Source organism: Otolemur garnettii, unplaced genomic scaffold, assembly GCF_000181295.1.
Source record: "Otolemur garnettii isolate 467f Iridium unplaced genomic scaffold, OtoGar3 scaffold00043, whole genome shotgun sequence".
Taxonomy (NCBI): Eukaryota; Metazoa; Chordata; class Mammalia; order Primates; family Galagidae; genus Otolemur; species Otolemur garnettii.
Genome location: NW_003852438.1, coordinates 6,357,965 through 6,382,503, shown reverse-complemented (window position 1 = coordinate 6,382,503; position 24,539 = coordinate 6,357,965). Strand labels below are relative to the sequence as shown.

At 53.9% G+C, this 24,539-nt stretch overlaps 1 protein-coding gene across 1 annotated transcript; it reads left to right on the top strand.

The window, feature by feature from the left end:
• Positions 1 to 2,670: 2,670 nt before the first annotated feature.
• KRT80 (keratin 80) lies at positions 2,671 to 22,902 on the top strand. Its single transcript, XM_003790402.2, has 9 exons — positions 2,671 to 3,016; positions 9,254 to 9,462; positions 14,206 to 14,266; positions 14,517 to 14,612; positions 20,573 to 20,737; positions 21,187 to 21,312; positions 21,925 to 22,145; positions 22,586 to 22,641; positions 22,781 to 22,902. Exons 1-9 carry the CDS (start codon positions 2,717 to 2,719, stop codon positions 22,900 to 22,902), a joined length of 1,356 nt encoding a protein of 451 aa, XP_003790450.1. The 5' UTR covers positions 2,671 to 2,716.
• Positions 22,903 to 24,539: the final 1,637 nt, after the last annotated feature.

Genomic DNA, 24,539 nt, shown 5'->3' with positions numbered 1-24,539 from the left:
ACACCTCTACGGACAGCACCCGAGAGGAAGCAGCAAGAGGGCCCCACGTCCCTCCCTCCAGGCCAGCACACCCTTCATTCCTCCAGGGAGGCAAGAACACCCCCAAGGGAAGCCAGGGTACTGAGTGCTATGCTGGGCCCCAGAGACGAGCCCCAGAGACAAGCCCTGCAAAGCCAGCCTAGGAGCCAGAAACTTGGCAATTAACTATGACCTGTCAAATCTCAGGGGCTGACTGAGGCCAGAGGAAGTCAGCAAGAACTAGCACATTTATGTCTTATGGAGGCACTTAAGAGATTTAGGCTTCCAGATTAAAGAGAATTAGGCAGAGGGACTGCCCTGAATTACATCCTGGACCGTAAGAAGAGAGCTTCCTTTTCTAACCCGCCATCCTTGCCAGAGTCCTAAAACTCAGAGGCTGAGATTAGAGTACGTGGTCTTAACCCTTATGGTCTGGCTTCAAATCCATCCCTGATCAATTGCAGGACCTTAGACCAGGCACTTAACCCTCTGAGCCTCCTCTGTAAATTAGGACGATGAGAATCAAAGCATCCACCTCCAGGGAGGTTGTCATGAGGACTGAAGAGCTAATCCACACAGAGCATCTGGCACATTCCTGACATGTTGGCTATGCTGGCTTCAGAAGAGCCCAGATGCTATCGCTGCCCCCTCCATTCCCCACAGAGCACACAGGGTGATGGGGTAGGGGGCAGGGTGCCGTGTCTGACCACATGCCATTCGGATACCAGGTTGGGGTGAGGATGGTGGAAGGCCATGACAGTCAGTTTTGAGTGGGGAGGGGCAGTGTGTGTCAGAAGTGGGAACAGACACGCAGCAAGGCCACACCAGCCCACCCAGCATGTCACCCTGGGAGCCAGGTGCCAGATAGAGCTGCAGCCTCAGTACAGTCCCATGTTCTCGTGAGCCAGGAGCACCCCATGTGTGGGAAAGAGGCCCCTCTGTCACTAGCCACTGAGACCTCCCAGGCATGCTCCTCTCTCTCTGCTTTGGCCCCACCATCCAGGGTGCTATGTCAGGTCCAGGGAGGATACCAGAGCCAGCCACCAGGCACAGAGCATTGGGCCAAGTAAGCTGCATCCCTAGGGGGGCTCAGGAACCAGAATGCAGGGGAGTGCCCTGGGCTGGAAGCCTTGCTGCCCCATCAGAGGCTCTGTGGGGCAAAATGTTGTCTTTTCTATTTGTACCTCATACTTGATAGGACAGAGGTCCAAGGAGCTAGAGAGGAAGGAAGGGTGGGAAGGGGCAGAGCTGCGCTTGATTGTGGCTGCCTCCCCACTACACCAGCTCCTGGCAGGTGGGTACTGCCTGCTGCTGCCAACCTTGAACCTGTCCTCCACCAAGCCTTGTACACTGCCTCCTATAAAGTGGATATTTCTATCCCCACTTTACAAATGAGGGCAGAATCAAATAATGTGCCCAAGGTCACACCAGGAATGAACAGCTGAACCTTGAGCCTAAGCCTCATGTTTCCAAAGCCAAGGGCTCTTGGCCTTGACCTCTATTTCCTCCAACTTCCTAAACAGGGGGTGTGCATAGCAGGTGCTCTATGAATAAAGTGACCAGATGTCCCACTTTTGGCGGGACAGTCCCAATTTTTAACAATTTGTCCTGCATCCTGCAGCATTTTTAACAAGTCCCCATTTTTGGAAAGAATGCACAACAAGCTAGAGAATGGCAGAACAATAGGAAGGGAATATAAGGTTTTTGGCTGCTGAAAAGGTTAATGTAACTCCATTTAGGAAGGAAGAGGTTAATGTAACTTCATTTGGAAATGAAAAGGCTAATGTAAACTCCCTACTCCCCTCCTGGGCAAGATCACCCTACTCCTTTTAGCCACAGGTGCCGCCCTATACATAATTTTTTTTAATGTATTATATTTGTAAATTGTACTTATGTTGAAATTAAATACATATATATTACAATACTATTTATGCGTTCTATGAAAATTTTTGTTGCTCCATATAGACCAAATTTTTAATTAAGAACCCCCCCCCATGGTGTCCTGCTTTACCAATGTTAAAATCTGGCCACCTTATCTATGAATGCTAGTTAGAACCAAGGAAGAAACGGGGAGGGGTAGGTAGAAGGGGTAAGATACTCCAGGGAGACCCTTGGGCAGCTAGAAAATAAATAACAAAGGTAGTATTTTCCAATGCCAGACTGGCACAGTGCCCAAAACAGCTGCCCTACACCCAGGAGCTCAGGGCCTGTGCTTGCCTCATCTTTTCCAGAAGAAGTATGTGAGGCCACATACGTCAGCCTTCAGGTATGCAGCGAGGTCTGCCTGCGGTGAGAGGTGCTCTCTCCTCTTTCCTTCCGGGTTGAATCTGCCCTCCTTTGCCCACTCCTGCACCGACCCCAGCCAGCCAAGCCTTGGCTCCTCCCTGGAGTCAAGCCTGCTTGGTCCAGGGCTTAGGGTCTGGAACCTGTGACCAGGTTCTCAGCAAGGCAGATCCCCTGCCAGGAGGGAGAATCATGTGTGTTTGTGCTGGGGGAGGGCGGGAGCCCAGCATCATCCAACAGGTTGGTCAGGCTGGGAGGCGTCCCGCCCTCCTGCAGCTAATGAGCACTGTACAACAGGTGTCTACTCCTCAGTCCCCAGCCTGCCTCGGCTGCGACCAGAGCCTGCCACTCATCACCTCTCCAAGGCTCACTCGCTCATCCCAGGGCCCGCCTGTTCCCAGGCCGGGGGTCCGTGATGGCCTGCCGCTCCTGCGTCGTTGGCTTCAGCAGCCTCAGCGGCTGTGAGGTGACCCCAGCGGGCAGCCCCCGGCCTGGAGCCTCGGGATGGAGCAGCTGTGGGACCCCTGGGTCAGGCTTCAGCTCCCACAGCCTGACGGGCTGCTGGTCGGCTGGCACCATCCCCAATGTGACCGTGAACTCCAGCCTACTGGTGCCCCTGGACCTCAAAGTGGACCCGGCCATCCAGCAGCAGAAGAACCAGGAGAAGGAGGAGATGAAAGTCCTCAATGATAAATTTGCCTCCCTGATTGGCAAGGTGAGACGTTGGTGGTGTCAGAGGGGGAGGGTCCCAAAAACTAAGGGGCCACCAGGCCTAGGCAGGTGGTCAAGCTCTTTATTTCCCTAGCATGGATCATCATTCCCACCTCTGCCCCCAGTCAATGGGGAGGCCACACTGCTAACTCTGAGCAGAAGGCTAGGAGGGACATTGCTGATCCATCTTGGCACTGGGAGAGAAAGGTACCCCAGGATGGCCTCTGAGGGACATCTGAACAGCAATATACTGCACAGCCTGGGACCACCCAAACCCCACCACCACTGCCAGGCTTGGACTAAGGAGCAGCGCTGAGGGTGGCCAGGGTCCCTGTCATGGCAGTGGCTGATGGAGGCATGGTCCTCAGTCTTACTAGAGACAGATGGACAGTGGAGATGCCCTCCCAAGGTCCACCCTCCTGTGCATCCCTCAATGGCCTTGCAGAGTCTCTCTGAAGGCACCCCTGCTTAGCTTCCGGGTCAGAAGAACTGGCAGGGCCGAGGGGGCGTGTGGGGCTGCCGGAACAAGGCTGCTGCAGAGGCTGCGGTGAGAGAGGATGCAGCTTTGGCACGTCAGGGGACAGGAATGCAGGGGTAGATTCTCCGAGTCAGGGCCAGCAGCCAGCAGGCCTCCTCACATCTCACCCTGAGCAGGGACATGAGTCCTTAACACCCCAACCCCCCATGCTTCCTAGATTGCCCATGGCCTGCAACTGGTGTGGGACTCCCATGTCGTCTTTGCCCCCCCCAGGGAAAGGGAGCTCCCAAGTGAGTCCTGTCCACCTTCCAAACCTGTTCCTCACCTCCTCCAAGAAGCCCTTCCTGTTCTGTCCAAAAATAATCATGATAGTAACAGGTGCTAATAGCTTGCTATATGCCAGGCACTGTGCCAGATGCCTTTCAGATTTATCTCCATTTCCTTCAACAACCTATGAAGACATTTTTATGCCCATTTTACAGATAAGGAAAACTTTACCTTCCTGGCCCTCACAGGAAACCAGAGGCCTAGCATTAGGCCCTTGTCTGTAGCCTGGCCTCTCCAAGTCTGTGTTCCTCCGAATGTTCCTGGTCTCCCCTACAAGGTGGGAGCTCCCAGGGGGAGGCAGGGGAAGAGAGGAGCACACATTGAGCTTCTGTCTGGCCCTCTGCTGAAACTTTGCAAATGTGTTGTGATTTAGCCCACACAGCGCTGTGCAGATGAGGAACCTGAGGACCAGAGAGGTTAAGTGCCTTACCCAAGGTCATACAACCAGCATATGGTGCCATCTAGATGTGAACGCAGTCTGTGAGACAAAAGCCAGTGGTCTCTGAGTTGGCAATTATGTCTTTCTCTTCTCCATTCACTTGGCTAGACTAGAGTTTTCTTGTCCACACCTGGGGTGCTCAGTGGAGTAGCTGGAGAGGAAAGGCAACCATCCCCTGAGGTGCAACAGCCCTTCCGCAGCAGCACAGAGCCCTAAACTGCTAGGCAGTTTTCCCTGGGAGGCAGATCCCTGCAAAGCCTTATCCACCCAGGTCAAAGCTCTAAAAGGAATATCTCACTAAGCTATGTAATTTGGCTCAGATATGTGGTTTTTCTCCCTCAAATGCCAGTGCTGAAATCACCCTGTGCCTCTGCCATGGGGATGAATGGTGGGGTGGGCGCAGGGAAGGGCACTAGGAGTTGGGGTCTATGCCCAGGGGCCAGGGCAATGCCCTTGAAGGTCTTCAACAGAATTGGAGCCTCCCAACCTTCAAGCCTTAGCCTTGAGCTAAGGTGCCCCTCAGGGTACAATGGAGGGTGTCATGGGTGCTAGCCCTTTGGGGGCCTGATTTCTGGGGCTCTACTGACCTACCAACTCCACAGGGATAATCTGTTAGATCCCTCTGAAGGTCGTAAGGGCCCAGGTAGAAGCAGAAACTGAGCAGTGTTGCTGGGTTTGAATCCTGGCTCCACCACTGACCAGCTGTGTAAACTCAGGCAAGTTGTTTAACCTCTCTGTGCCACAGTACACATTCAGTTAATGGGCTTATCAGAAGCAAATGGGATAATTTTTGAAAGCAGCTAGAATATACCCCGTACATGGTAAATACATTATAACTGCCAAATAAAAAAATAATGGGGCCTGGCTCAGGGATCTCCTAGAACCCAGTTAGCCCCTTCCAGGCAGGAGCCTAGAGAAGACAGGAGGGAGGGGCCCTGCTGGGAGGAGAAGTGAAGGGACTGGGGGATAGTGGGTGCAGCACAGGCCAGAGAGACATGTATGGCCCAGGGGAAGGTCAGAGGTGAGATGCCAAGACCAATGGGTGGTGGCTCTAAGCAAAGAGAGGACAGGATAGAGGCACTTGGCCACTTGGCTCCACAACCCCTTCTGAGACACTGAGAAAGAGCAGGAGGAGGGGGAGAGAGACTCAGGAGTTGGCAGAGAGGCACTGGAGCAGAGTTGTTTCTTCCACTTGCTGGCTGTGTTTCCTTGGGCAATTTGCTTACCCTCTCTGTGCCTCAGATTCCACTATTCCTCTCCACCCTGCTCTGTAGGTGGCCTTGAGCTCATGCCAGCAACAGGACTGGTGAGGCCAATCCCAAGATGAGGGAGGATGAGAAGCACCTGTGGGAGAGGCCAAAAAGGACTGGGAAAGGGCTGGGCTTCTCTCCTTCACATGCAGACGGTAGAGGGGATGGAGGTGGCACAGAGGCAGGACTGGCCCAGGGCATCCTGGGGAAACTGCAGAGAGGAACCCCAAGAGTATTGCTAAAATCCCTAGAGATGGAGGGATGGGGACAATGTCTTCCCCTAGGCCTGTGTGACTGACTTCTGGCAGTCACCAGAGTCACCTCCCTGCCTGTATACAGAAAGACACAAACCAGGCCTTCCTGATGAAGAGACTCTGAGGCTCCTTGGGCAAAGCCAACTTCCGCTAAAGGCAGAGGATTTAATGGCCCCCATCTGAGGCATAGGACCTGCAGGCCCCCAAGACACTGCCCTGTAAGCTCGGGACCTGAAGTTTCTGAGGTGGTTACCCCACTCCCCCAGGGAAGCGCAGACCTCAGCCTGGAGCTCCAGCTTAGCCTGCTTAATCCACCCCCCCCAAAAAATGCATCTCTCCCCAAGCCCCTGCCTGGCCTAGCCTCGCTTTTCAGCTGCGCAGCTAGCACCACGGAGCTAGGTCACAGTCTCCTGCTGTGACACAGGAAAGCAGATGGCACAGGTGTTTGCTCTGGGAGCCCCTCCTACAGCTGCCACAGTATAACCTAATGGTATAGGGGTCAACCAGCATAGGCAGGAGGAAGAAGGAGAGGAGGGTTCAGCAGCCTTGATGGGTTGGAACCAAGAAAGCTGGCACCCCTTAGGGTGTCAGGATTATCGGCCCTCCCTAGGCCTTTGTTCCGAGAGGGAGGAGCCTTTCTGCAGGGAAGGTCCTGGGTGGGGGATGAGTTCTTGTCCCCACCCACCGAGGCAACAAAAGACTCCCCCAAAGTCTAGAAAGTAGAAGGGAAGAGGAGAGAGAGGGGAGGGGAAGGGGGATATGCGAGGAGGAAGGGTATTTGGGGGGACCTTACCTAATGTGCATGATGCAATGGTACATTTCAAAACTATTTAGAAATGAGTATAATTGCGATGGATGTGTTACTTAGTTCAATGTAAGCATTTTACCTTGTATATAGAAGAAGTACACTGAACCCCATAAATGCATCGACAGTTAGGGTTTAATTTAAAAAAAATTTTTAAAAGACTCCCCCAAAGGCAATGGGTGACAGGGGGCTGGCTGCCCCTGATTCCCTAGGAACTCAAAGGCCCTCTCACTGGAGTGGCTGGCCAAATGCATACCATATCCCCAGTGGGATCATGTTGAAGCATAGAAGATCAAGGTTAGACTAAGGGAAGAACTTCCTGGTATGAAGGTTTTTCTGTTGCTCATGGGTGGAGGAAGGAGCCTCACATCTCTCCCATCACTCCACCCTCAGTGTAAACACGGAGTTCCTGCTTGTTAAAATGGAGAGAAGGTGGGGTAAGCAGATGCCCCCCCACAACGCTCCTTCTCACATACACAAAGCAGAGCAGAAACCCTCTTGACCTCCACCCCTACTGAACCTGTTTGGCTGTACGAACAGCAGATGGGTAGGCTTGAATCTGGCTTCAAGCAGAACCTACCAGTACAGGTGGGAATTGAGCAGGGGAATGACAGCCCACAAATGCTGTTGTCAAGTGCTGTCATCCAGTATTCCTGCTGGAGTTGTCTACTGCGAAGGTCAGAGGGTATTTCCCAAGGTCACCGGAGCATCCCAGGAAAATAAGAAAAAGCTGGGGAAGTAGGCAGGTTAGAGAGAGAAAGGGGGCCGGGTGCAGAGGCACAGGCCTGTAATCCCAGCACTCTGGAAGGCCAAGACAGCTGGATTGCTTGAACTCAGGAGTTCAAGACCAGCCTGAGCAAGAGGGAGACCCTCACCTCTACTTAAAATAAAAACACATGGTGGTGGGTGCCTGTACTCCCAACTACTCAGGAGGCTGAGGCAGGAGGATCCTTGAGCCCAAGAGTTTGAGGGTGCTCTGAGCTATGATGCAATGGCACTTTACACAGGGTGACTGAGACTCTATCTCAAAAAATAAAAAATTAAAAAACAGAAAGAAAGGGGAGCCTGCCTGGCACTCAGATTCCAGAGGAACAGGGATCCCAAAAAGGCCCAGAGCAGGCAGCAGCCATCAGAAGGGCCTCTCTGGGAAGCTTGGCCACCAAGTTGCTGTGTGACCCAGGTCTCCCCCTGGGTCTCCTCCATCCCCTCCTCTGTAAATGAAGGGTAGAGCCCAGCTGATCCAAAAGGCTCCTTCAGGCTACAATTCTGGGAGCCCAGGCCAGCAGTGCAAGCTGTGGCAGGAGGAGGCCCAGCTCCACTGTGGTCAGAGGACACATCGCTGGGCTGGCTATTATCACACTCTCAGGGCAGAAACAGCCCACCTGTCCAGGAGCCATGCCGCAGCCATGCCCTCCACCCCTGTGGCCTACCTACATCTGGGCACCAAGGAGTAGAGACCCCAACAGAGGAGTGAATGACTTCCAGTCCAGTGAGGAGGGTGCTGAATAGGGCAAATAAGGAACAGGTAAACTGAGGGCCTTGGTACTCAAGGAGTGAGTCACAGAGGGCTTCCTACAGGAGGGGGAGAGGAAGGGCCTGGGATGGAAGGAAGAGAGTGCCCAACAGGGCTGGAGCCTAGAGAGGACAGGAGGGGTGGGGAAGCTGAGCTGGGCTAGACCGGGTGGAGGGAAGGGGAGGACCTAGTAGGGACTTGGACAGCAGGAGGTGGGAGGCAGAGTTGGAGAGGAGAAGCAGGCCTCCCCATCTTAATCCTCAAGGCAAATCTGGGCCTAACTGGAGGCAGAAACCAACCCAGGAAGGTAGCTGGGGTCTCATAGCCCACAGTGACTCCAGCAACAAACAGGAGGCATTTGTGGTGGTGGTTAAATGACCTTAAATTCAAACTACCTGGATTCCAGGCCTGGATTTGCCACTGGTTGATTTTGTGACCTTGGGCAAGTTCTTTCATCTCTCTGTATCTGGTTCCTCCACTGTAAAATGCAGCTGATAATAGTACCCACCCCATGGGGTTGTTGCAAGGATTTAATGAGTTGGAGATGTCAGGCATTTAGAACCAGGCCTGGCACACAGTAGGAGCCACATAACCTCTTGCTACTGTCACTATACTAAAGCACATCCCCAGGTGCTTTCCCCAGCAACACTCAGAGGTAAGCAGGTACTATCACCCCTAACTTCTAGCTGGGAAAACTGAGGTTTGGGAGGCTACAAGTCCTGGGTTGTCAAGAGGATTAGCACTCAAGCACGGTACTAACCAGGCCCTACCCTGCTGAGTTTCCAAGACAAGATGAGACCAGGCTTGTCTTGGAGGGGAAGGGGCAGAGGGGCCTCTGACACCCACGTTCTCTGGGGTCTCCCACCCCAGCTCCAGGCAGGCTTGGAGAGCCTGTCACATGCTGGCACTCTCACACCCAATCTCCCTCCCTCCCCTGGAACCCTTTGCTAATTGGCTCCACCTTGCCCTGATCACTCCTTATCTCACCATCTTCGGTCTGCACAATCAGTAATTAGAGATGTGTTCTGAAGGTGCTGAGTGAGGGCCTGGGTGGGTGTGCACACATGAGCTGCTACTTCCCAGGGAAGCCCTTACGGGCACCGGCTGGCCAGCCTGAGGCCTCAGCCCCAGACCAGTGCACACCCAGCCCACTCCCTGCCCTCCTACTGTCCCAGGTGCAAGCTCTGGAGCAGCGCAACCAGCTGCTAGAGACCCGCTGGAGCTTCCTGCAGGGCCAGGACACAGCCACCTTCGACCTCAGGCACCTCTATGAGGAGTACCAGGGCCAGCTGCAAGAGGAGCTGCGCAAAGTGAGCCAGGAGCGGGGCCAGCTGGAGGCCAACTTGCTGCAGGTGCTGGAGAAGGTCGAGGACTTTCGAATCAGGTAGGTCGCCCCCAGGGACTGAGGGTAGGGACCACACCATACTCAGGTGGGTGGCACCCACACCAAAGGAAGAAGAAAGGAGTTAGGAAACATTTCTTTAACCCCAGATATACCTTCTGGGGGACTAGCATGTGTCAGACAGTATTCTGAATAGTGGAGACATGACAGTGACCCTATAGCGCCCCTCCCACATGGTAATCCTCACCAACAAAGTCAGTCTGTGCAGACTCCCAGCTAAACCCTGTGCTTGCTGGCCCCTGGGCACTGTCACAACCCACATGCTAATTCAAGTAGCCATACTCTTGTGCCGTGAACACACTTGCTGCTGTCTAGTATTGCTCTGGAGATGAGGAATTATGCCTTAGAATGACAGATGGGTTTCTGCTTGGATGTGGCTTTGGGTTTTTATCTCACTTGGCAGGGAGCCACTAGGAGGTGAGGAAAACACAGCTCCAGCTGGAAAGATACTTTCACAGCTCCAGCAGGTGGACAGACAGACAAGCAAACAGCTGCTGGATAATGTGTCCCAGCAGTTACGGGCCCAGGCTTGGGCATTAGACCAGGAGGGAGTTTAATCCTTGCCCCCATCCCTTACCTGAGGGCATCACCTCTGGAAAATTGCTTAATATCTGAGCCTTGGTTTCCCCTGTGTGACATGGGAATGGGAAAAGGTTGATGTAAGGAGGATGTCGTGAATTCAGCAGGGTACCTGGCAGTTATACTCTAGAGTTATACTATAGTTATACTATATAAATGGCGGGTTTTCTATCTCCTAGAAGGCTAAAGTTCTCCACATACAGTGGGTTTTTAACATAGGTTTGCTGAACTGAACTGGCCACTCTAAAAGGACACTCTGGGCACTTGCTCAGAGAAGTGACCCTTTCTGACCAGTCAGTGAGCAGGGCTTCAGGGACAAGGAGGCTGAAGCAGAGCAGAGAGGCTGTACCCCTACACCCCCTCCCTGGGTCTGGTCTCCTTGCAAGGAGGCCCCAGCCAGGGACAGGGGAGGACAAGGTGTGGCTGAGCTCTCCCCTCCTGCAGTGCTCTGGCCCAGCCCCAAACCCTGCCAGTCTGCGATGAGGCCCACAGTACCTAGAGCAGCCAGCAGGGCAAACTAGAGAATGGGGCAGCCTGTCCAGGAGCCCAGGGGCAAGGGCTATGGCTCAGTTTGCCCAACACCTGTTCCGTGCCCCTGTCCTCCCAAGTCCTAGGGAAACACACAGGTCATCTGACTGCCAACTTGGAGAAGGCAACTCCCCAACAAATAACCATGATGAGGGGAGTCCCGTTGGGTTGCCAGAACCTGTGGCCTATTTCACCAGTTCCTAGTAGGTCTCTGGTCCTCGAAGGATCAGAGGATGGCAGAGCTTGCTAGAGCCCTAGGTCTTCCTTTCATGGAAGGAAACAGTCTCAGAGAGGGCAAGGCTCAGTCACACAGCTAAGTCACACATGCTAAGTCTCCTCCCTAACCCCAGTCAGCCACCAGGTAAGGCTGCTCCCAGGAGCCTAGCCAGATCATGTCCATGGAAGCACTTTGTAACTGGAAGTTCTGTACAAATAATACTGTTGTTTTAATATGGCTCAGCCCTCTCATTTGGCCTGCTGCCTGGTTTCCATCCGCCTGCTCTCTGACGTTACCATTTAGGCTCTTCCTTTCTCTGGGTAGGGAGCCCACCTAAGTTAGGGAAGGAGAGACTGGGCCTGATGGTGGAACTAAAGGGCTTCTTGGTCTTCAGGCCAGAGCCAGGCAGCCGTAGCCTGTCTGTGCAGAGCCTGGGGCCCCCAGGAGCCAGAAGACGCCAGGCCGAGCCCTGACTGGGAGGAGCTGTGCCCTGCCCCTACAGGGCTGATGAGATCAGCCTGGCTCCCAGAAATAAACAAGTTGGCAGGTGGGGACAGGGGGTGCGGGTGTAACAAGCTAAAAAGGGCCTGAGGAAGGGTAGGGGAGCTGGTGACTGGCAGACCAGCAGAGGATTGGGGGTAGGATAGGGGAAAAGGCACCACTTCAGCCTCTGTGAGGACAGAGACTTCCAAGGACTTTGGGGTAACAAACCCCAAGGATCAGCAGGTCTAACCCTTCTATTTCCTAAGGATGGAGCAAAGACCCAGCAAGGGGAAGCAACTTGCCCAAAGCCACATGCCAAGTGACTCAGGGATGCCACATACAGCTGTGTAAGCTGTGCAAGCTGTGCACTGCACAAGAGTATGTGATGGAAGGGTGAATAGGGGCTGCAATCCAGTCACACATCAAGCCATGCAGACTTGCATAAGGTCACACGCCCTTCAAGAAGGGGACCTTATCCTAATTTACACAAAGGCTGGGGATGGACTAGCAGCCTCCTTATGAGGGCTGGTCCTAGACTAGGATCCAGTGGCCAGACTCAGCCCAATATTCCTGCTATGCCATCAGCCTCTCCCCAGGGCCTCAGGCTCTGCTCCCACCCTACCCACCCAGCATACCTGGAGGTCCAGGGTCAAGGCAGACTCAGCCCAGGGAGGACACCATGAGATGCCACCTCTGGTCCCCACACTCCTGGTGTCCTCCTCCAGGGGAGGTTTCCTAGAGCAGCTTCTAGGGCACTTGTCTCCCTCAATTTACCCTGATTATGTCTGCCTAGACCCCCAGCAGGTATCTCTCCAGTGGGTCTGCAAATGACACTGAGGAGACACAGCTTTTCCATGCCCACCCCAAGCCAGGGCACATTCAAGGGTGTGGGAGGCTCTGACGGGGCTCAACACCCCCAGCCCAAGGCCTGAAGTTCCCTACCTAAGGCTTTTCAGGAGACAGAACCAAAAATAAACCAGGGAGCAGGCCCTAAACAAGTAGTAATTGCTCAGTGAGCCAAGCAGAAATCAGAGGTGGGGTGGTAAGGGCACCCAGCAACGAGGGCAGAGAGAAGGCAGTGCAGACAACCGCAGTGACCTCTCTCCAGGGCCCTGCCCCAGCTGCCGGAACTCTGCTATCCAGAGAGGAAGGGAGAGGGGTCTTGACCATGGGGCTTGTGTGGGGAGGACCTGTCAGGGAGGGGCTCCCTAGGTCCCTGTTCCCAGGGCAGAGAATTCCTCAGAGACCCTCACATGCCAGTGGGAAGCCTGTTTAGGTTGGCCAAGCCTTCTGCACAGAAAGGATGTGCAGAGAGCCCCCCACGCTCTACAGTGAGGCTTCTGGAGGCTTCTCTCTAAGAATGCAGGAGGCCCAGGCAGAGGGCTAAGCCTCAGGGCACAGCCCACTGCTGGAAGCCCTTTATGGGTGGCCCTTTTTAAGCCTCATGACATCACTATCACAAGGCACACCAGTAACTTATCAAAGTCACACAGCTAGTTAGCAAAGAAGCCAGGGTTTGAGCCCAAGCAGTGTGGCTCTGGATGCCTGAGCTTGACCAGCATGCCAGAGGAGCCTCCAAGCCTTCCTCTGAGACTCTATTTCCTCATCTGTGAAATGGGACCAGTAGGACCTCCCAAGCTGGGAGTTGTAAGGATCCCAGGAGAGGGTATAGGTAGAATACCCAACATGGGGCAAGGTGGCCCACAGCACCTATCACTCCCCCTGCAGTCAAAGCATTTCATTCTCTGGCAGGCCCCAGGCAGCAGAACGGTCTCCCTGGCCCACCCCTTTGTCCAGGCCACAGAACTGTACCCTCAGAGCCCCTGACAGACTCAGAAGCTAAGGCAGCAGCCGGCAGAGCATGTGACTTAGCATGCTAAGACCACCCGAAGACCCACATGCCCTGCAGTTCCTGGCCACCCTTGGGTCCACTCCCGGAGTTCCTCAGGTGTTTCTGGTGGAAAAGAAGGCTGAGGCCCAGCTCCAGCCAGCGGCTGTGGGCGGGGAGTGACGCCACCTCTGCCAGAGGTCAGGGACTGGGGCAGGCAGGCGGCTGTAATTAGAGCTACCCAATGACTCAAGCAGCTGGAGGTGGGGAAGAAAGCAGAAACCCCACCTCTACAAGGGCAGGCAAGAGCCAGTAGACCCCCACTCTATGGGGCCAAGACAAACATCTTGCCCGAAGAAAGAGGATAAGGCCAGGGATGCAGGGATCCCATCCACCCATCCAACAGCATCCTGGTTCCAAATACCGGTAGACCAGAGAAGGAGACTGGACTGAGAAGGGAGTAGCTGTTGCACTTTGCTGAGTGCTGACTGTGAGCCACAAACTGTCGCTGAGTCAGAAGTGGGCTTTGTCAGCCCCCGTGCACGTGCACACACAGCCCCACACCTGACAAGCAAGGAAGCCAAGGAGGAAAAAAACACAGTGTGGGTCCATCTGACAGCAGCGTGCATGCTCTTCCTTCCTCCTTTTGGAGGGAACATGGTAGGATGGTGTCCTACAAAGTGGAGTGGAGATGGGAGAAGGCGAGGCATGAGCAGGGTGCTTCTGGGGGACTTGACCAAAGGCGCAGAGTTCTGAGGTTCTGCAGGGCCTGAGGTTCTCAGGACTGGAGGCAGGAACAATGAAGGGACAAGTGCCAGGTGAGAGTGCTGGGCAGCAGGGGTGACCTCCTGGAGAAGGCAGGGGAACAGAGCCAGGAAGAGGCAGAAGCTACAGGGAGAGCGTGGGGGTCATCAGGAGGAAGAAAAATGGGAGTCACTGCCAGGATGTCATGAAGCAGAGCAGTGTGTCACAAGATTCATGAGATCATACCCACTGGGACTGCAGAGGCCCTGAGCCTCATCCAAGGGTAGTTAATCAGCCCCCAGGCCCCCCACGTCCTGCTAAGCAGCGTCTCTCCCTCTCCTCTCAGGTATGAAGATGAGATCTCCAAGCGCACGGACATGGAGTTCACCTTCGTCCAGCTGAAGAAGGTAACCTGCCTGCTGGGGCTCCCTCCTCCTGGGCCCTCGGCCCTCTTCCCCTCAGGAGCTCCTGCTTTCCTTTATGCCCAAGCAAAGCCCCCAGAGACTTAAGTCCCAGCACCGACAGACAAAGGTGTACAACCATCCCCATCCAGCTCATTTCCCCAGGCTCTGAGCCAGATCTCTGGGAGATCTCACCCCACTCACACCTGGGACCCCAACATTCCCTCCCATCACTTACCACTGCTCCCAACTCCAGGATCTGGACACAGAATGTCTTCGTCGAACTGAATTGGAAACCAAGCTAAAAAGCCTACAGAGCTTCGTGGAACTGATGAAAACCATCTACGAGCAGGTGAGGAAATGGGGCCAGTGTCCTGAGAGTCAAAAGCTGGCTGGTCCACAGAAAAGGACCCAGGGATGCAGGGGCTTCTAGGGGGCATGGACCCTTCAGCAGGCACTGATGGTTTCCTAAATCCCCTTCCATGCTGGTGTTGGTAATCCTACATGTTCCCTGGCCACGCGTTTCATGGAGCATGGACAGGTCCCCAGAGTCCATTCTCACAGGGAGCTGTGTCTTCATGTGTGCTGGAGAGCTGAGGTGTGCAGGGTACCAGGTGCCCTGGGCCAGGGTCGGACACTGGCCTCAGAGGCAGAGAACCCAGGAGCTGGAACAAATGATCTGATTGAACTTTGCAGCCCTTGGGCCCCAATCCTGATTTGGCTTTTTCTTTTTTTGTTTGTTTTTTGTTTGTCTGTTTGTTTTGATTTTTTGCCATTTCTGTGACTTTGGGCAAGTTATTTCTCTCCTTCTGCCTCAATTATCTCATCTATAAAATGGGGAGAGTAATACTACCAGCCTGGTAAGGTCGTGATGAGGACTAAACCCTCCATGCATTTGACAAATGTTTATGAAGGCCAGGCACTGTCACGGGCTGTGCTCTAGAAGGCACAGCTTAGCTGAAAGGAGGCAGGTAACACGCAAGTCAACAAATATCTAGACAAGGTCACTTTGCAGGGTGATGAGAGCAGGAACTCGGGTGACACGCTCATGCTGGAGGTAGGGGAGAGCCTCAGAGCCCATGGGCAGGGCACCTTTCAGAGGATGTGAAAGTGGGTGAAGTCCCCAGGATGGGAAAGATCCAGCCCAGTGGAGATCTGAGGTGGCACTGGGCAGAGGGAGGAGCCACGCAAAGCACCTGGGGCCAGAGAGAGTTTGGTGATTTTTTTTTAAGAGACAGAGTCTTACTCTGTTGCCCTCAGTAGAGTGCTATGGCATCACAGCTCACAGCAACCTCCAGCTCTTGGGCTTAGGCAATTCTCTTGTGTCCCAAGTAGCTGGGAGCATGTGGTAGGTACAGGCACCCACCACAATACCCGCCTATTTTATTGTTGCAGTTTGGCAGGGCCTGGGTTTGAACCCGCCACCCTTGGTATATGGGGCCAGTGCCCTACTTACTGAATCACAGGCACCACCCCAAGAGTTTTGTGATTAAAGAGAAAGAAAGAAGGCACCATGCTCATGACAGACAGTGCGGGGTGGGGGACTTAAGTCAGAGACAGCCATGCAGGGCCCTAGGCCCTGAGACAAAATTTTGACCTTACTCTGAGTGTAGCTTCTGGTGGGTCCTGGGGAGGGAGGATGTACAGGGTCTCTGGTTGTGGGTGTGTATCATAAAGAAGACTGCTATGAGAAGGGACCACAGTGACAGCGCACTGTGGCACTTATCATTGCTTCAGAAGCAGAGTAAGCGGGCACTAGGATGTGAGGTTCAAGTTTCTCTCCATGCTCCACCATGGGCTGAGAAGGCACCACTGTTCCTTGGCCAAAAAGATTCCCTGCATCCATGGGTCTCTAGGTCATCACTATCAAATAGAAATATAACACTAGCCACCTATGTAATTTTAAGTTTTCTTTCTTCTTCTTCTTTTTTTTTTTTTTTTTGAGACAGATTCTCACTATGTCGCCCTCGGTAGAGTGCCATGGCATCACAGCAACCTCAAACTCTTGCGATTCTCTTGCCTCAGCCTCCCAAGTAGCTGGGACTATACGCACCTGCTATTTTTTTGCTGCAGTTGTCACTGTTGTTTAGCTGGACCCGCCGGATTTGAACCGACCAGCCTGGGTGTATATGGCCAGCACCCTAACAACTGAGCTAATGGCGCCACCCTAATTTTAAGTTTTCTATGGCCATATTTTTTTAAAGACACACAAAAAAATTAACTTTAATAGTAGACTTTGTTTGGCTCAATATATCCAAAATGGGATTATTTTAACATCTACCTCACTGGTCAGAGCAGTTCTAAGCAAAGAACAGTGGCGGCCGAGGCTGCCTTAGGTGGAAGAAAAACATGTTGAGATTTAAGTAGCTCCAGGAAGGCTGGACACTCTAGCTTCAGTTTTGGAGCACAGACCACGTCAGAAATATATAGGCCCACACCTGCGTCCCAGAAAACATTCCTTCCTTCCCTCCAAAACACAAGCACACACGCATGCACGCAGCCAGGCAACATTCTGAGCAGGAGCCCATTGCTGTGATTGGCTCAGGCCTTGTCCTCACACTACAGCTTCAGCCACCTCTCTGCTCCTCCCCTCCAGGGACACAGGTTAGGGAGAGGACCCTGGGCTGGCAGGGGCCCCCTCAGTCTCTGAATTATAGTCCGGCTCCCAAGTGCCTTTAGGGCCTAACTCCAACTGGAATACTGCCTGCCCCGCCCTTAAACTCTGGGTCCGGGGAGGTGAGCTAGAGTCTGCTGACAGCTGTCTGCAGCCAGGCACACCCAGTGGGAGGCTGGCTCCTGCAGAGAGAAGCCACCGCTGTCTAAACAGCTTTGGCAGGGAGGCTGCTCCAGGAATGGGCTCCTTTGCCCCTATACGCTTGTCCAGCTTCATCACCTTTACTAAGCACAGCAATAGAGTGTCCTCAACCACTGTTTATGGAGCACTTAATACATTCCAGGCGCTGTGCTCAGTGCTTCCCAGATTTACCCCTAGTTAATCCTCCCGGCAGCCCTGCGACTCAGGGATGATGATTAAGAGAGCACAGACTTCAGAGCAGCTTGGATTTGAATACTGGCTCAGTAACTATGTACACTAGAGCAGGTTATTTTCTCTCCCTATGCCTCAATTTCCCCATCTGTAAAATAGGGAGAATAATAGCACCTAGCTCACTGAGCTGTTGGGATGATTTATTTTGTTAGCATACCCTAAAGCACTTAGAACCATGTCTGGCACCTGGTAAGCATTTAATAAACAGTGGCTGCTTTCAGTTCCATTTTACAGGTGAGAAAGCCCAGGCCCAAAGACACCAAAAATCTTGACCAGAATTATCTGACTAATAAGAGGTGATGAGGGCCAGGTGTGGTGGCTCATACCTATACTCCTAACACTCTGGGAGGCCAAGGCAGGGGGATTGTTTGAGCTCACCAGTTCGAGACCAGCCTGAGCAAAAGAGAGCCTTCATCTCTACTAAAATAGAAAAACTGAAGCAAGAAGATTGCTTCTTGAGCCCAAGAGTTGGAGGCTGCTGAGAGCTATGACACCACGGTACTCTATCCAGGGCAACAGCTTGAGACTCTGTCTGAAAAAAAAAAAGAAAAGAAAAGAAAATACTAGCCAGGTGTGGTAGCAGGCACCTGTAGTCCCAGCTACTTGGGAGGCTAAGACAGGAAGATCACTTGAGCCTAAGAGTTAGTTTGTTTGAGCTCATTGGCTGTGAGCTAGGCCAATACCATGGCATTTCAACCTGGACAGCAGAGTGAGACTCTGTCTCAACAACAACAAAAAAGAAGTGATGGTATTCAGAGTCCACTGCCATCAAGCACTACATTTTATGAACCAACACTAAGTTACCCTGTGAGAGCCATCACCTGCCTTGACTTGAGGAGCACAATGAGCGTGGACACACAAACAGCAGCCTTCTCAGGCTCTCCTCTAAACTGGACTCAGCTTAATCCTGCCCAACCTGGAGGGGCACCTGCTCTCCGGGAGCCCCATCCCCAATCCCTCTCCCCACTACCCAAGTGCAATGTTAGACCCCTGCAACCCAGCAGGGGCCACATATCTGAACAGGTCTGCCCTGTTCTGAATGCTCTGTTTCTTTCTTCTATTTATCAAACTCCTGCTAACCCGCTCCTTCCAGAAAGGGTCCGAGGCTGCCCCACCCGCTGTGTTTGCCAATTCCTTTGCCTTGACCAGGAAGCCCACCTAGAGTGTGCCCTGACAGTGCGTTGGCCTATTCTAGGGCCAAGTTAGACCTGGTCTGAATGTGCACTGGAGGGCTCTTTCTGGGATCTCCATACCCACAAACACCCACAATATGTACAGGAAGAAAGCCCCAAAGCTGCATCCCGGAAACTGTCGGCAGCCGTGCCCTGGCCAGGGTGCTGGTTCCACATGGGAAATGCCAGCTGGTGACCAGAGCTGCAGAAACAAGTCATGAGTCTGTGGGAACCATCAACCCCATTCTGCCACAGTTGGTCCCTCCTGCTTTTGCCCTGAGATTTCTGTTAAGTTCATTTGGAGACCAACCCAAACCCCTAGCACAGTGGTTCTCAACCTTCCTAATGCCGCAACCCTTTAACACAGTTCCTGTGGGTCATGACCCACAGACTGAGAACTGCTGCCCTAGCAGGAGACTCCCAGGGCAGCTGGCCACTGAGCTCAGGGCAGAGTCAGGTTGCCCTGAGGGAGGCTTGAGAGTGCCTGCCACTGCCCCAGCTCCTTGTCCAGGAGCCCAGCCTTGTCATCAGTAGGTGCTGGTAGGGGAGCAGTGTTGGCAGGTGCCTTGCAGATTGCTGCACAGCCCTAGCTGGCCCCCACGGCCCATAGCTGAAGTTCAGAAGCGTCTCCTCTCTAGGCATAGAGACTGGAGTCTCCAGCACGACCTCTCTGAGCATAAAGATGGGCAGAGGGCTGGGAGGGGCCCAAAGTCAGGAACCTGGGTTGGAGAGCAGTCACATGCCAAAGACCCAAGCCTGGATGCCAGCAGGCCTCCAGACCCAGCTCGCAGTTTTCAGGAAATATAGGGCCCAGAAGGGCATGTTCAACATTGGCCCAGGGAGCGATGGTAGAATCCTGACTTCCAGACTCTGGGGGACTTCTCATGGCAGACAACCAATAAGAACAATTATAGGGTCAAAAAAAAGAAAGAGAGAAACGGAGATTAAAAGACACTTAGAGACGTATGGACCAACTGTAATTCATGGAGCTTGTCTGGATCCTGATTCAAACAAGTTTTAAAAACTGTGACGCCATCAGCAAAATGGGGACACTGATTGAAATTTGATGATTGAAATAAGGGTCAAAGGTGAACTGATGCTAAAAGAAGTACTCTGCGTCCACACCCCACAGCCTGCTGCACAATGGGCTCTGAGCCGCCAGCCCAGCCCCTGCCAGCCATGTGGCCCATTCTCTGGGTGCTAATGCTCCTCTGGCTCCTCTTGCCCCCACTGAAGCCCACCCTTGTTCAGCACCTTCAGAGAAGTAGCACAGGACCAAAGAGGCACTACCCTGCACCCCCTCGTGAAGATCCCTGTTCCCACCTTTCTTCCTATGCTCCCTGGAGCATTCTGCCGGAAAGCTGCCCAGCTGTGGCACTTCAGGAGACATGTCTGGGGCTGGAAAGACAAGGGAGAAGGCTCCAGCCCTTTGCCTCCACCCATCTATGGGAGCTCTGTAGCAGCAGCAGAGAGCAAGAGATCTGGAGTCCAGCTTTGCCACTCACAGCTGTTTCCCTAACCTACATGCCTCAGTTTTCTCCTGTTGGGATAATCGGGGGCTAACAATAGTATCAGCCCAGTGAGGACGAAATGTGAGGTCAGGCACAAGCACCCAGCACAGTCTGGCCGGTAGTAAGCCCTCAGAGAAGTGGTGGGTTTCCTCAGGAGGAGAAGGCAAAATTATTGTCATTGTGGTGAGCAAGCTACCTTAGCCAGAGGGGGAGTGGGCAGTAAGTCTCCAGGGCCACCCTGAAGTCACAGAACCAAGGCTATGCCCAGGCCTCTTGCAGGCTGTCCTGTCTTAGTGAGGCTGGCAGTGGGGAGTACAAGTCTGCCAGCCTCTCCACCAACCTGCCCCTCACCCTTGTCATTCCCTGGCTTCTGTTCCAATATTTATTTAATGAACTGAGACAGTCCCTTGCCAGACGTTTGGCCCTAAGATGCACATGGCTTTGCCAGGCCTTTGGGGAGCTCCCTATGCAGTGGGGAGACAGCTGTACCCCACAGAGCTATGATGATGAAATGGCGGGCCAAGGATCCCCATCCTCTCCCTACTAGCCCTGAATCCCCCGCCCCCCATCTGTGCCCGGCCAGGAGCTGAAGGACCTAGCAGCCCAAGTGAAAGATGTTTCAGTGACTGTTGGCATGGACAGCCGCTGCCACATTGACCTGAGCAGCATCGTGGAGGAGGTGAAAGCCCAGTATGACGCCATCGCAGCTCGCAGCCTAGAAGAGGCTGAGGCGTATTCACGGAGCCAGGTATGGGGCTGAGCATGCAGGCTGGGAAGCAGCCTGGACAGCCGTCTCTGGGCCACAGGCAAGGTGGACTAGTGGTGGCTGAGGTCACTTGCAGCTCTATGTCCTGAGATCTGATGACGGGGCAGCAGAGAAGTACAGGGGTAGGTTGACCTCAGCAGTCAGGTCACAGGCAGGTGTGGGGAAGGTGGGAACCGAGCGCTGTGTCAGGGTCTGAGGGACAGCCAGGAGAGAAGCCCCCATTCCGTGCCCTACAGAGCTCACAGTGGTGCTGTCACTCAGCAAGGGCAGGCAACGTGGGCACAGCCTATGCTGCTCATCGGGGCAGCCAGGAAGAGGCCACCCACAGAGGGATATGGCATGGGAGGAGGGTAGGAGAAAAAGGAACATGAGGGTAAGAGGTACTGGAAGGGATACCGTGGGCTGTCCCTCACTGCACCCCCATGCCCCAGCTTGAGGAGCAGACTACCCGTGCGGCCGAGTTTGGGAACTGTCTCCAGAGCAGCCGCAGCGAGATTGCGGACCTCAACGTGCGTATCCAGAAGCTCCGGTCCCAGATCCTCTCTGTCAAGAGCCACGTGAGTGTCTGCAGGACCCACCCGGGGCAGGGACACGGAGGGAACAGGGAGACACACACACCCTCACACACACTGAGTGCATCCCAGACTGGACTGAGAGGCCCTGAGCGGGTCACTTAGCACCCCCATACCTCAGTTTGGCAGTTAGACGGTATCCTAACCCGCCAAAAGGACAACAGCACAGGGATCGCAAAGCTTTGCAATAAAAGTGCTCTGTAAATGGCCCAGGGCTGCTGGGGCGTTAGGAAGCCCTGCCACCATGCATATACCCAGAGCCCAGAGCCTCCCTCCCAGGCCCACCACCCAGTACACAGAAAGAAGAGAGCTCAGGCTGAGGTCCCAACTTTCAGCCAGGACAAGCCTTCAGAGCAGGTGCTGCCCTGTAAGGACAGCTGGGATAGGCTCTGTTCGCGGCTTGCGGTACTTGTTTCTCCAGGTCTAACTGAACGCCCTCTTGCTTCATCGCAACCCATTAGCACACCCAGTAATGCCAGTACTTAGCCCTCCCTCCCCATGCACACCCCCACAAACAACAGAGGTGCTCTGGGCCCTGGCCACTTTCTCCCTCTCTCCTCCACTCCCTGACCCTTTCCTCTGTTCTGTTGACCACAGTGCCTGAAACTGGAAGAGAATATCAAGGCAGCAGAGGAACAGGGGGAGCTGGCCTTCGAGGATGCCAAGGCCAAGCTGGCCCAGCTGGAGGCTGCCCTGCAGCAGGCCAAGCAGGACATGGCACTGCAGCTGCGCAAGTACCAGGAGCTCATGAACACCAAGCTGGCCCTGGACATCGAGATTGCCACCTACCGCAAGCTGGTGGAGGGCGAGGAAAGCCGGTGAGGGGCAGGGTCAGCAGGGTGGGGCTAGAGGAGAGGGAGGACTAGAGGCCCAGGCCACTTAAAGTCAGCCTTCCCTTCCCATAGGACAGAGTGTGTCTGACAGGCCTGGATTCAAGTCCTGGCTCCATCACATACAAACTGGAGCCTTAAAGTTCATTAAAGTCTTGGTCTCCCCATCTGGAAAATGGGCTGATCATAAACATGGGTCACTTGTGTTAGAGAAGATAAATGTGACAATGCATGCAAATACCTGTCAAGAATAAATGCTCAGTACTGTTAGCCATGTATGCAGGGGAAAGGAGACTGAGACAAACCGGCTAGCTAGAGTCAAGCGACAGGGTGACAACCAAGAATTGCCAACCCCCAGGCTCCCAATCTCAGGGTAGCTTAAGCCATAGACTCCCTTCACATATTCTGCCCCTCCCTCACACCCCCAGGATGGACCTGCCCTCAGCCACCGTGGTCAGTGCCGTGCAGTCCAGATGCAGAACCGGTAAGTCTTCTTGACCTGAGAACCCTCCCTTGTTGGGAGGGCAGTGAGGTATAGAGGGATCGTGATCTTAAAGGCAACATTTTAAGTGGTTCCCAAACCTCCAGCCCCTCCCTTCCCCCATCCCTCATGTCCCCTGTAGCTGCCTCCAGGTCAGGCCTCTCCGAGACCTCCTCCCGGAAGAAGAAGTGTAAAGGTCCCGTGATCAAAATCACCGAAATGTCAGAGAAGTACTTCTCACAGGAGTCAGAGGTCTCAGAGTAAAGCAGCTGGATGCCAGAAACCCCAGGGCACTCCTGCTGCAGCAGGAGGACTTAAGCTAGACTGAAAAAAGCAGCTTGGAGCCTCTAGGTTGGAAGGGGAGGCAAACCTGATCCTGGACTGAAAGAAGGAGTCGAAACCTTGACCGCTGTGGAGCGCTGCTAGCCATGAGCCCCTCCACTCTGCCTCAGCATCTCCCAGCCTTATCCTCCCCACCTTCGGGCCCAAAGCGTTCCTGACTGGGTAAACTGGAACTGGGGGTGGGTTTTGTCTCCAACTCCTTGTTCCTCTGAGACGCTTCCTCCAGCAGGGGCTCTGACTAAGGCCCCTTTGAGTTTTTGCCCTACACTTGCCCTACTCTCCGATCTCAAGCCTTGCCTTGCCTCTGCCTTGGAACTGAGGGTGGTGCCCTCGCTCACCCAGCCCAGGGGGCGCCTGATCCCATATCTGGAGTTCCTGGGAAAGGTGGGTGCTGAAGATCCAGCCCCAGCTTTCCTGCACCCCTTAGGCTCCACAGAGACCTCACAGTGTTATGGAGTGTGAGGAGTGAGGAAAGGAAGGCCCCATGTTTGGGACCTGAGCCTGGACCTCTAAGGTCAGCCAAACACCTTCCTCTCCTCACCCCTTTTGGGTCCCTCCTAGTGCTATCCAAGCCAGCCCCCAGCCCCTCTCCTGAAGCTCTTCTTGCCACAATCACCCTCTGGGAGTGGAAGCCAGATGCAGCCTGAGACCAGGCAGGAGAATTAGATAATCCTTTCACCTCTCTGCCATTCTGGGATAAGCCCCCAGCTGGGAATCTGACCTCTCTGTCCCCAGCCCAGGTCCTCCTAGCCTGAACACCTGGCTTTGGTACACCCAGCCCTGGAGACCTCTGCCCACAAATCCCACTTCTCAGGGCCGGACAGCATGACCCTCTCTGCCTCTGCATTCCCTGAGAAGCCCAGAAGCTCCCCCCACCTGAGAAGTCATAGCTCTTCTCTTCTCCGCTCCCGCCCGCTCCTCCCTCTAAGCCCACTCTCCCTGCCTCCCACAGGCCATGAAGAAGGCACAGACCAGGCAGGTCTGGGAGCTTCTGAGCTTTTGAGGTCAGGCCCCCATGACAGCCTTAAAAGGGCTTAACCAAAAAGAAAAAATCTGTACCCCACAGGAAGATCTGGGGTTGATGGGAGTGCTCTTTCCTCCTCCTGGATTTCCCCTTTAGCAGCTCCAGCCTTCCACCCCATAAGCTACCTTCCCCTCTGCCCTCCCCACCCCCATCCCCTCACAGCCTGGCCTCATCTCTCTTAGCCTGCCTTTGACTAAGTCATCTCCAGGACTGGGTTCACCGCCTTAGCCTCTCCTGGCTAATTCACCTCCAGGCCTGAAGGGGCGCCAGCAGGCCAGAGGGAACTCATGCACTTATCCCTGAGCTCTCCAAAGATGGTGCTAACTGCTGCTTTTTCTCAGGCTCTTTATTGGTTTCCAAGGAAGCAAATCCTCAATGGAAATACCACATTATAAAGTATATATTATTTTTTCATAACTTATGTGGCTTTTAACTTATTGCTTCCCTTCCTGTTTCTGCATCATCAGCGCTGTATGTACTATCTGGGTAGGTGACACATATTCCAGCCACAGCACCTGACTGGCTGGCTATCTTA

Excerpts from the sequence above, each read along its gene's own strand:
- KRT80 (XM_003790402.2), top strand. The coding sequence starts at position 2,717 with ATGGCCTGCCGCTCCTGCGTCGTTGGCTTCAGCAGCCTCAGCGGCTGT. Across the intron at positions 9,463-14,205 it reads GTCGAGGACTTTCGAATCAG|GTATGAAGATGAGATCTCCA; the intron begins GTAGGTCGCCCC and ends CTCTCCTCTCAG. Across the intron at positions 22,146-22,585 it reads GTGGAGGGCGAGGAAAGCCG|GATGGACCTGCCCTCAGCCA; the intron begins GTGAGGGGCAGG and ends TCACACCCCCAG.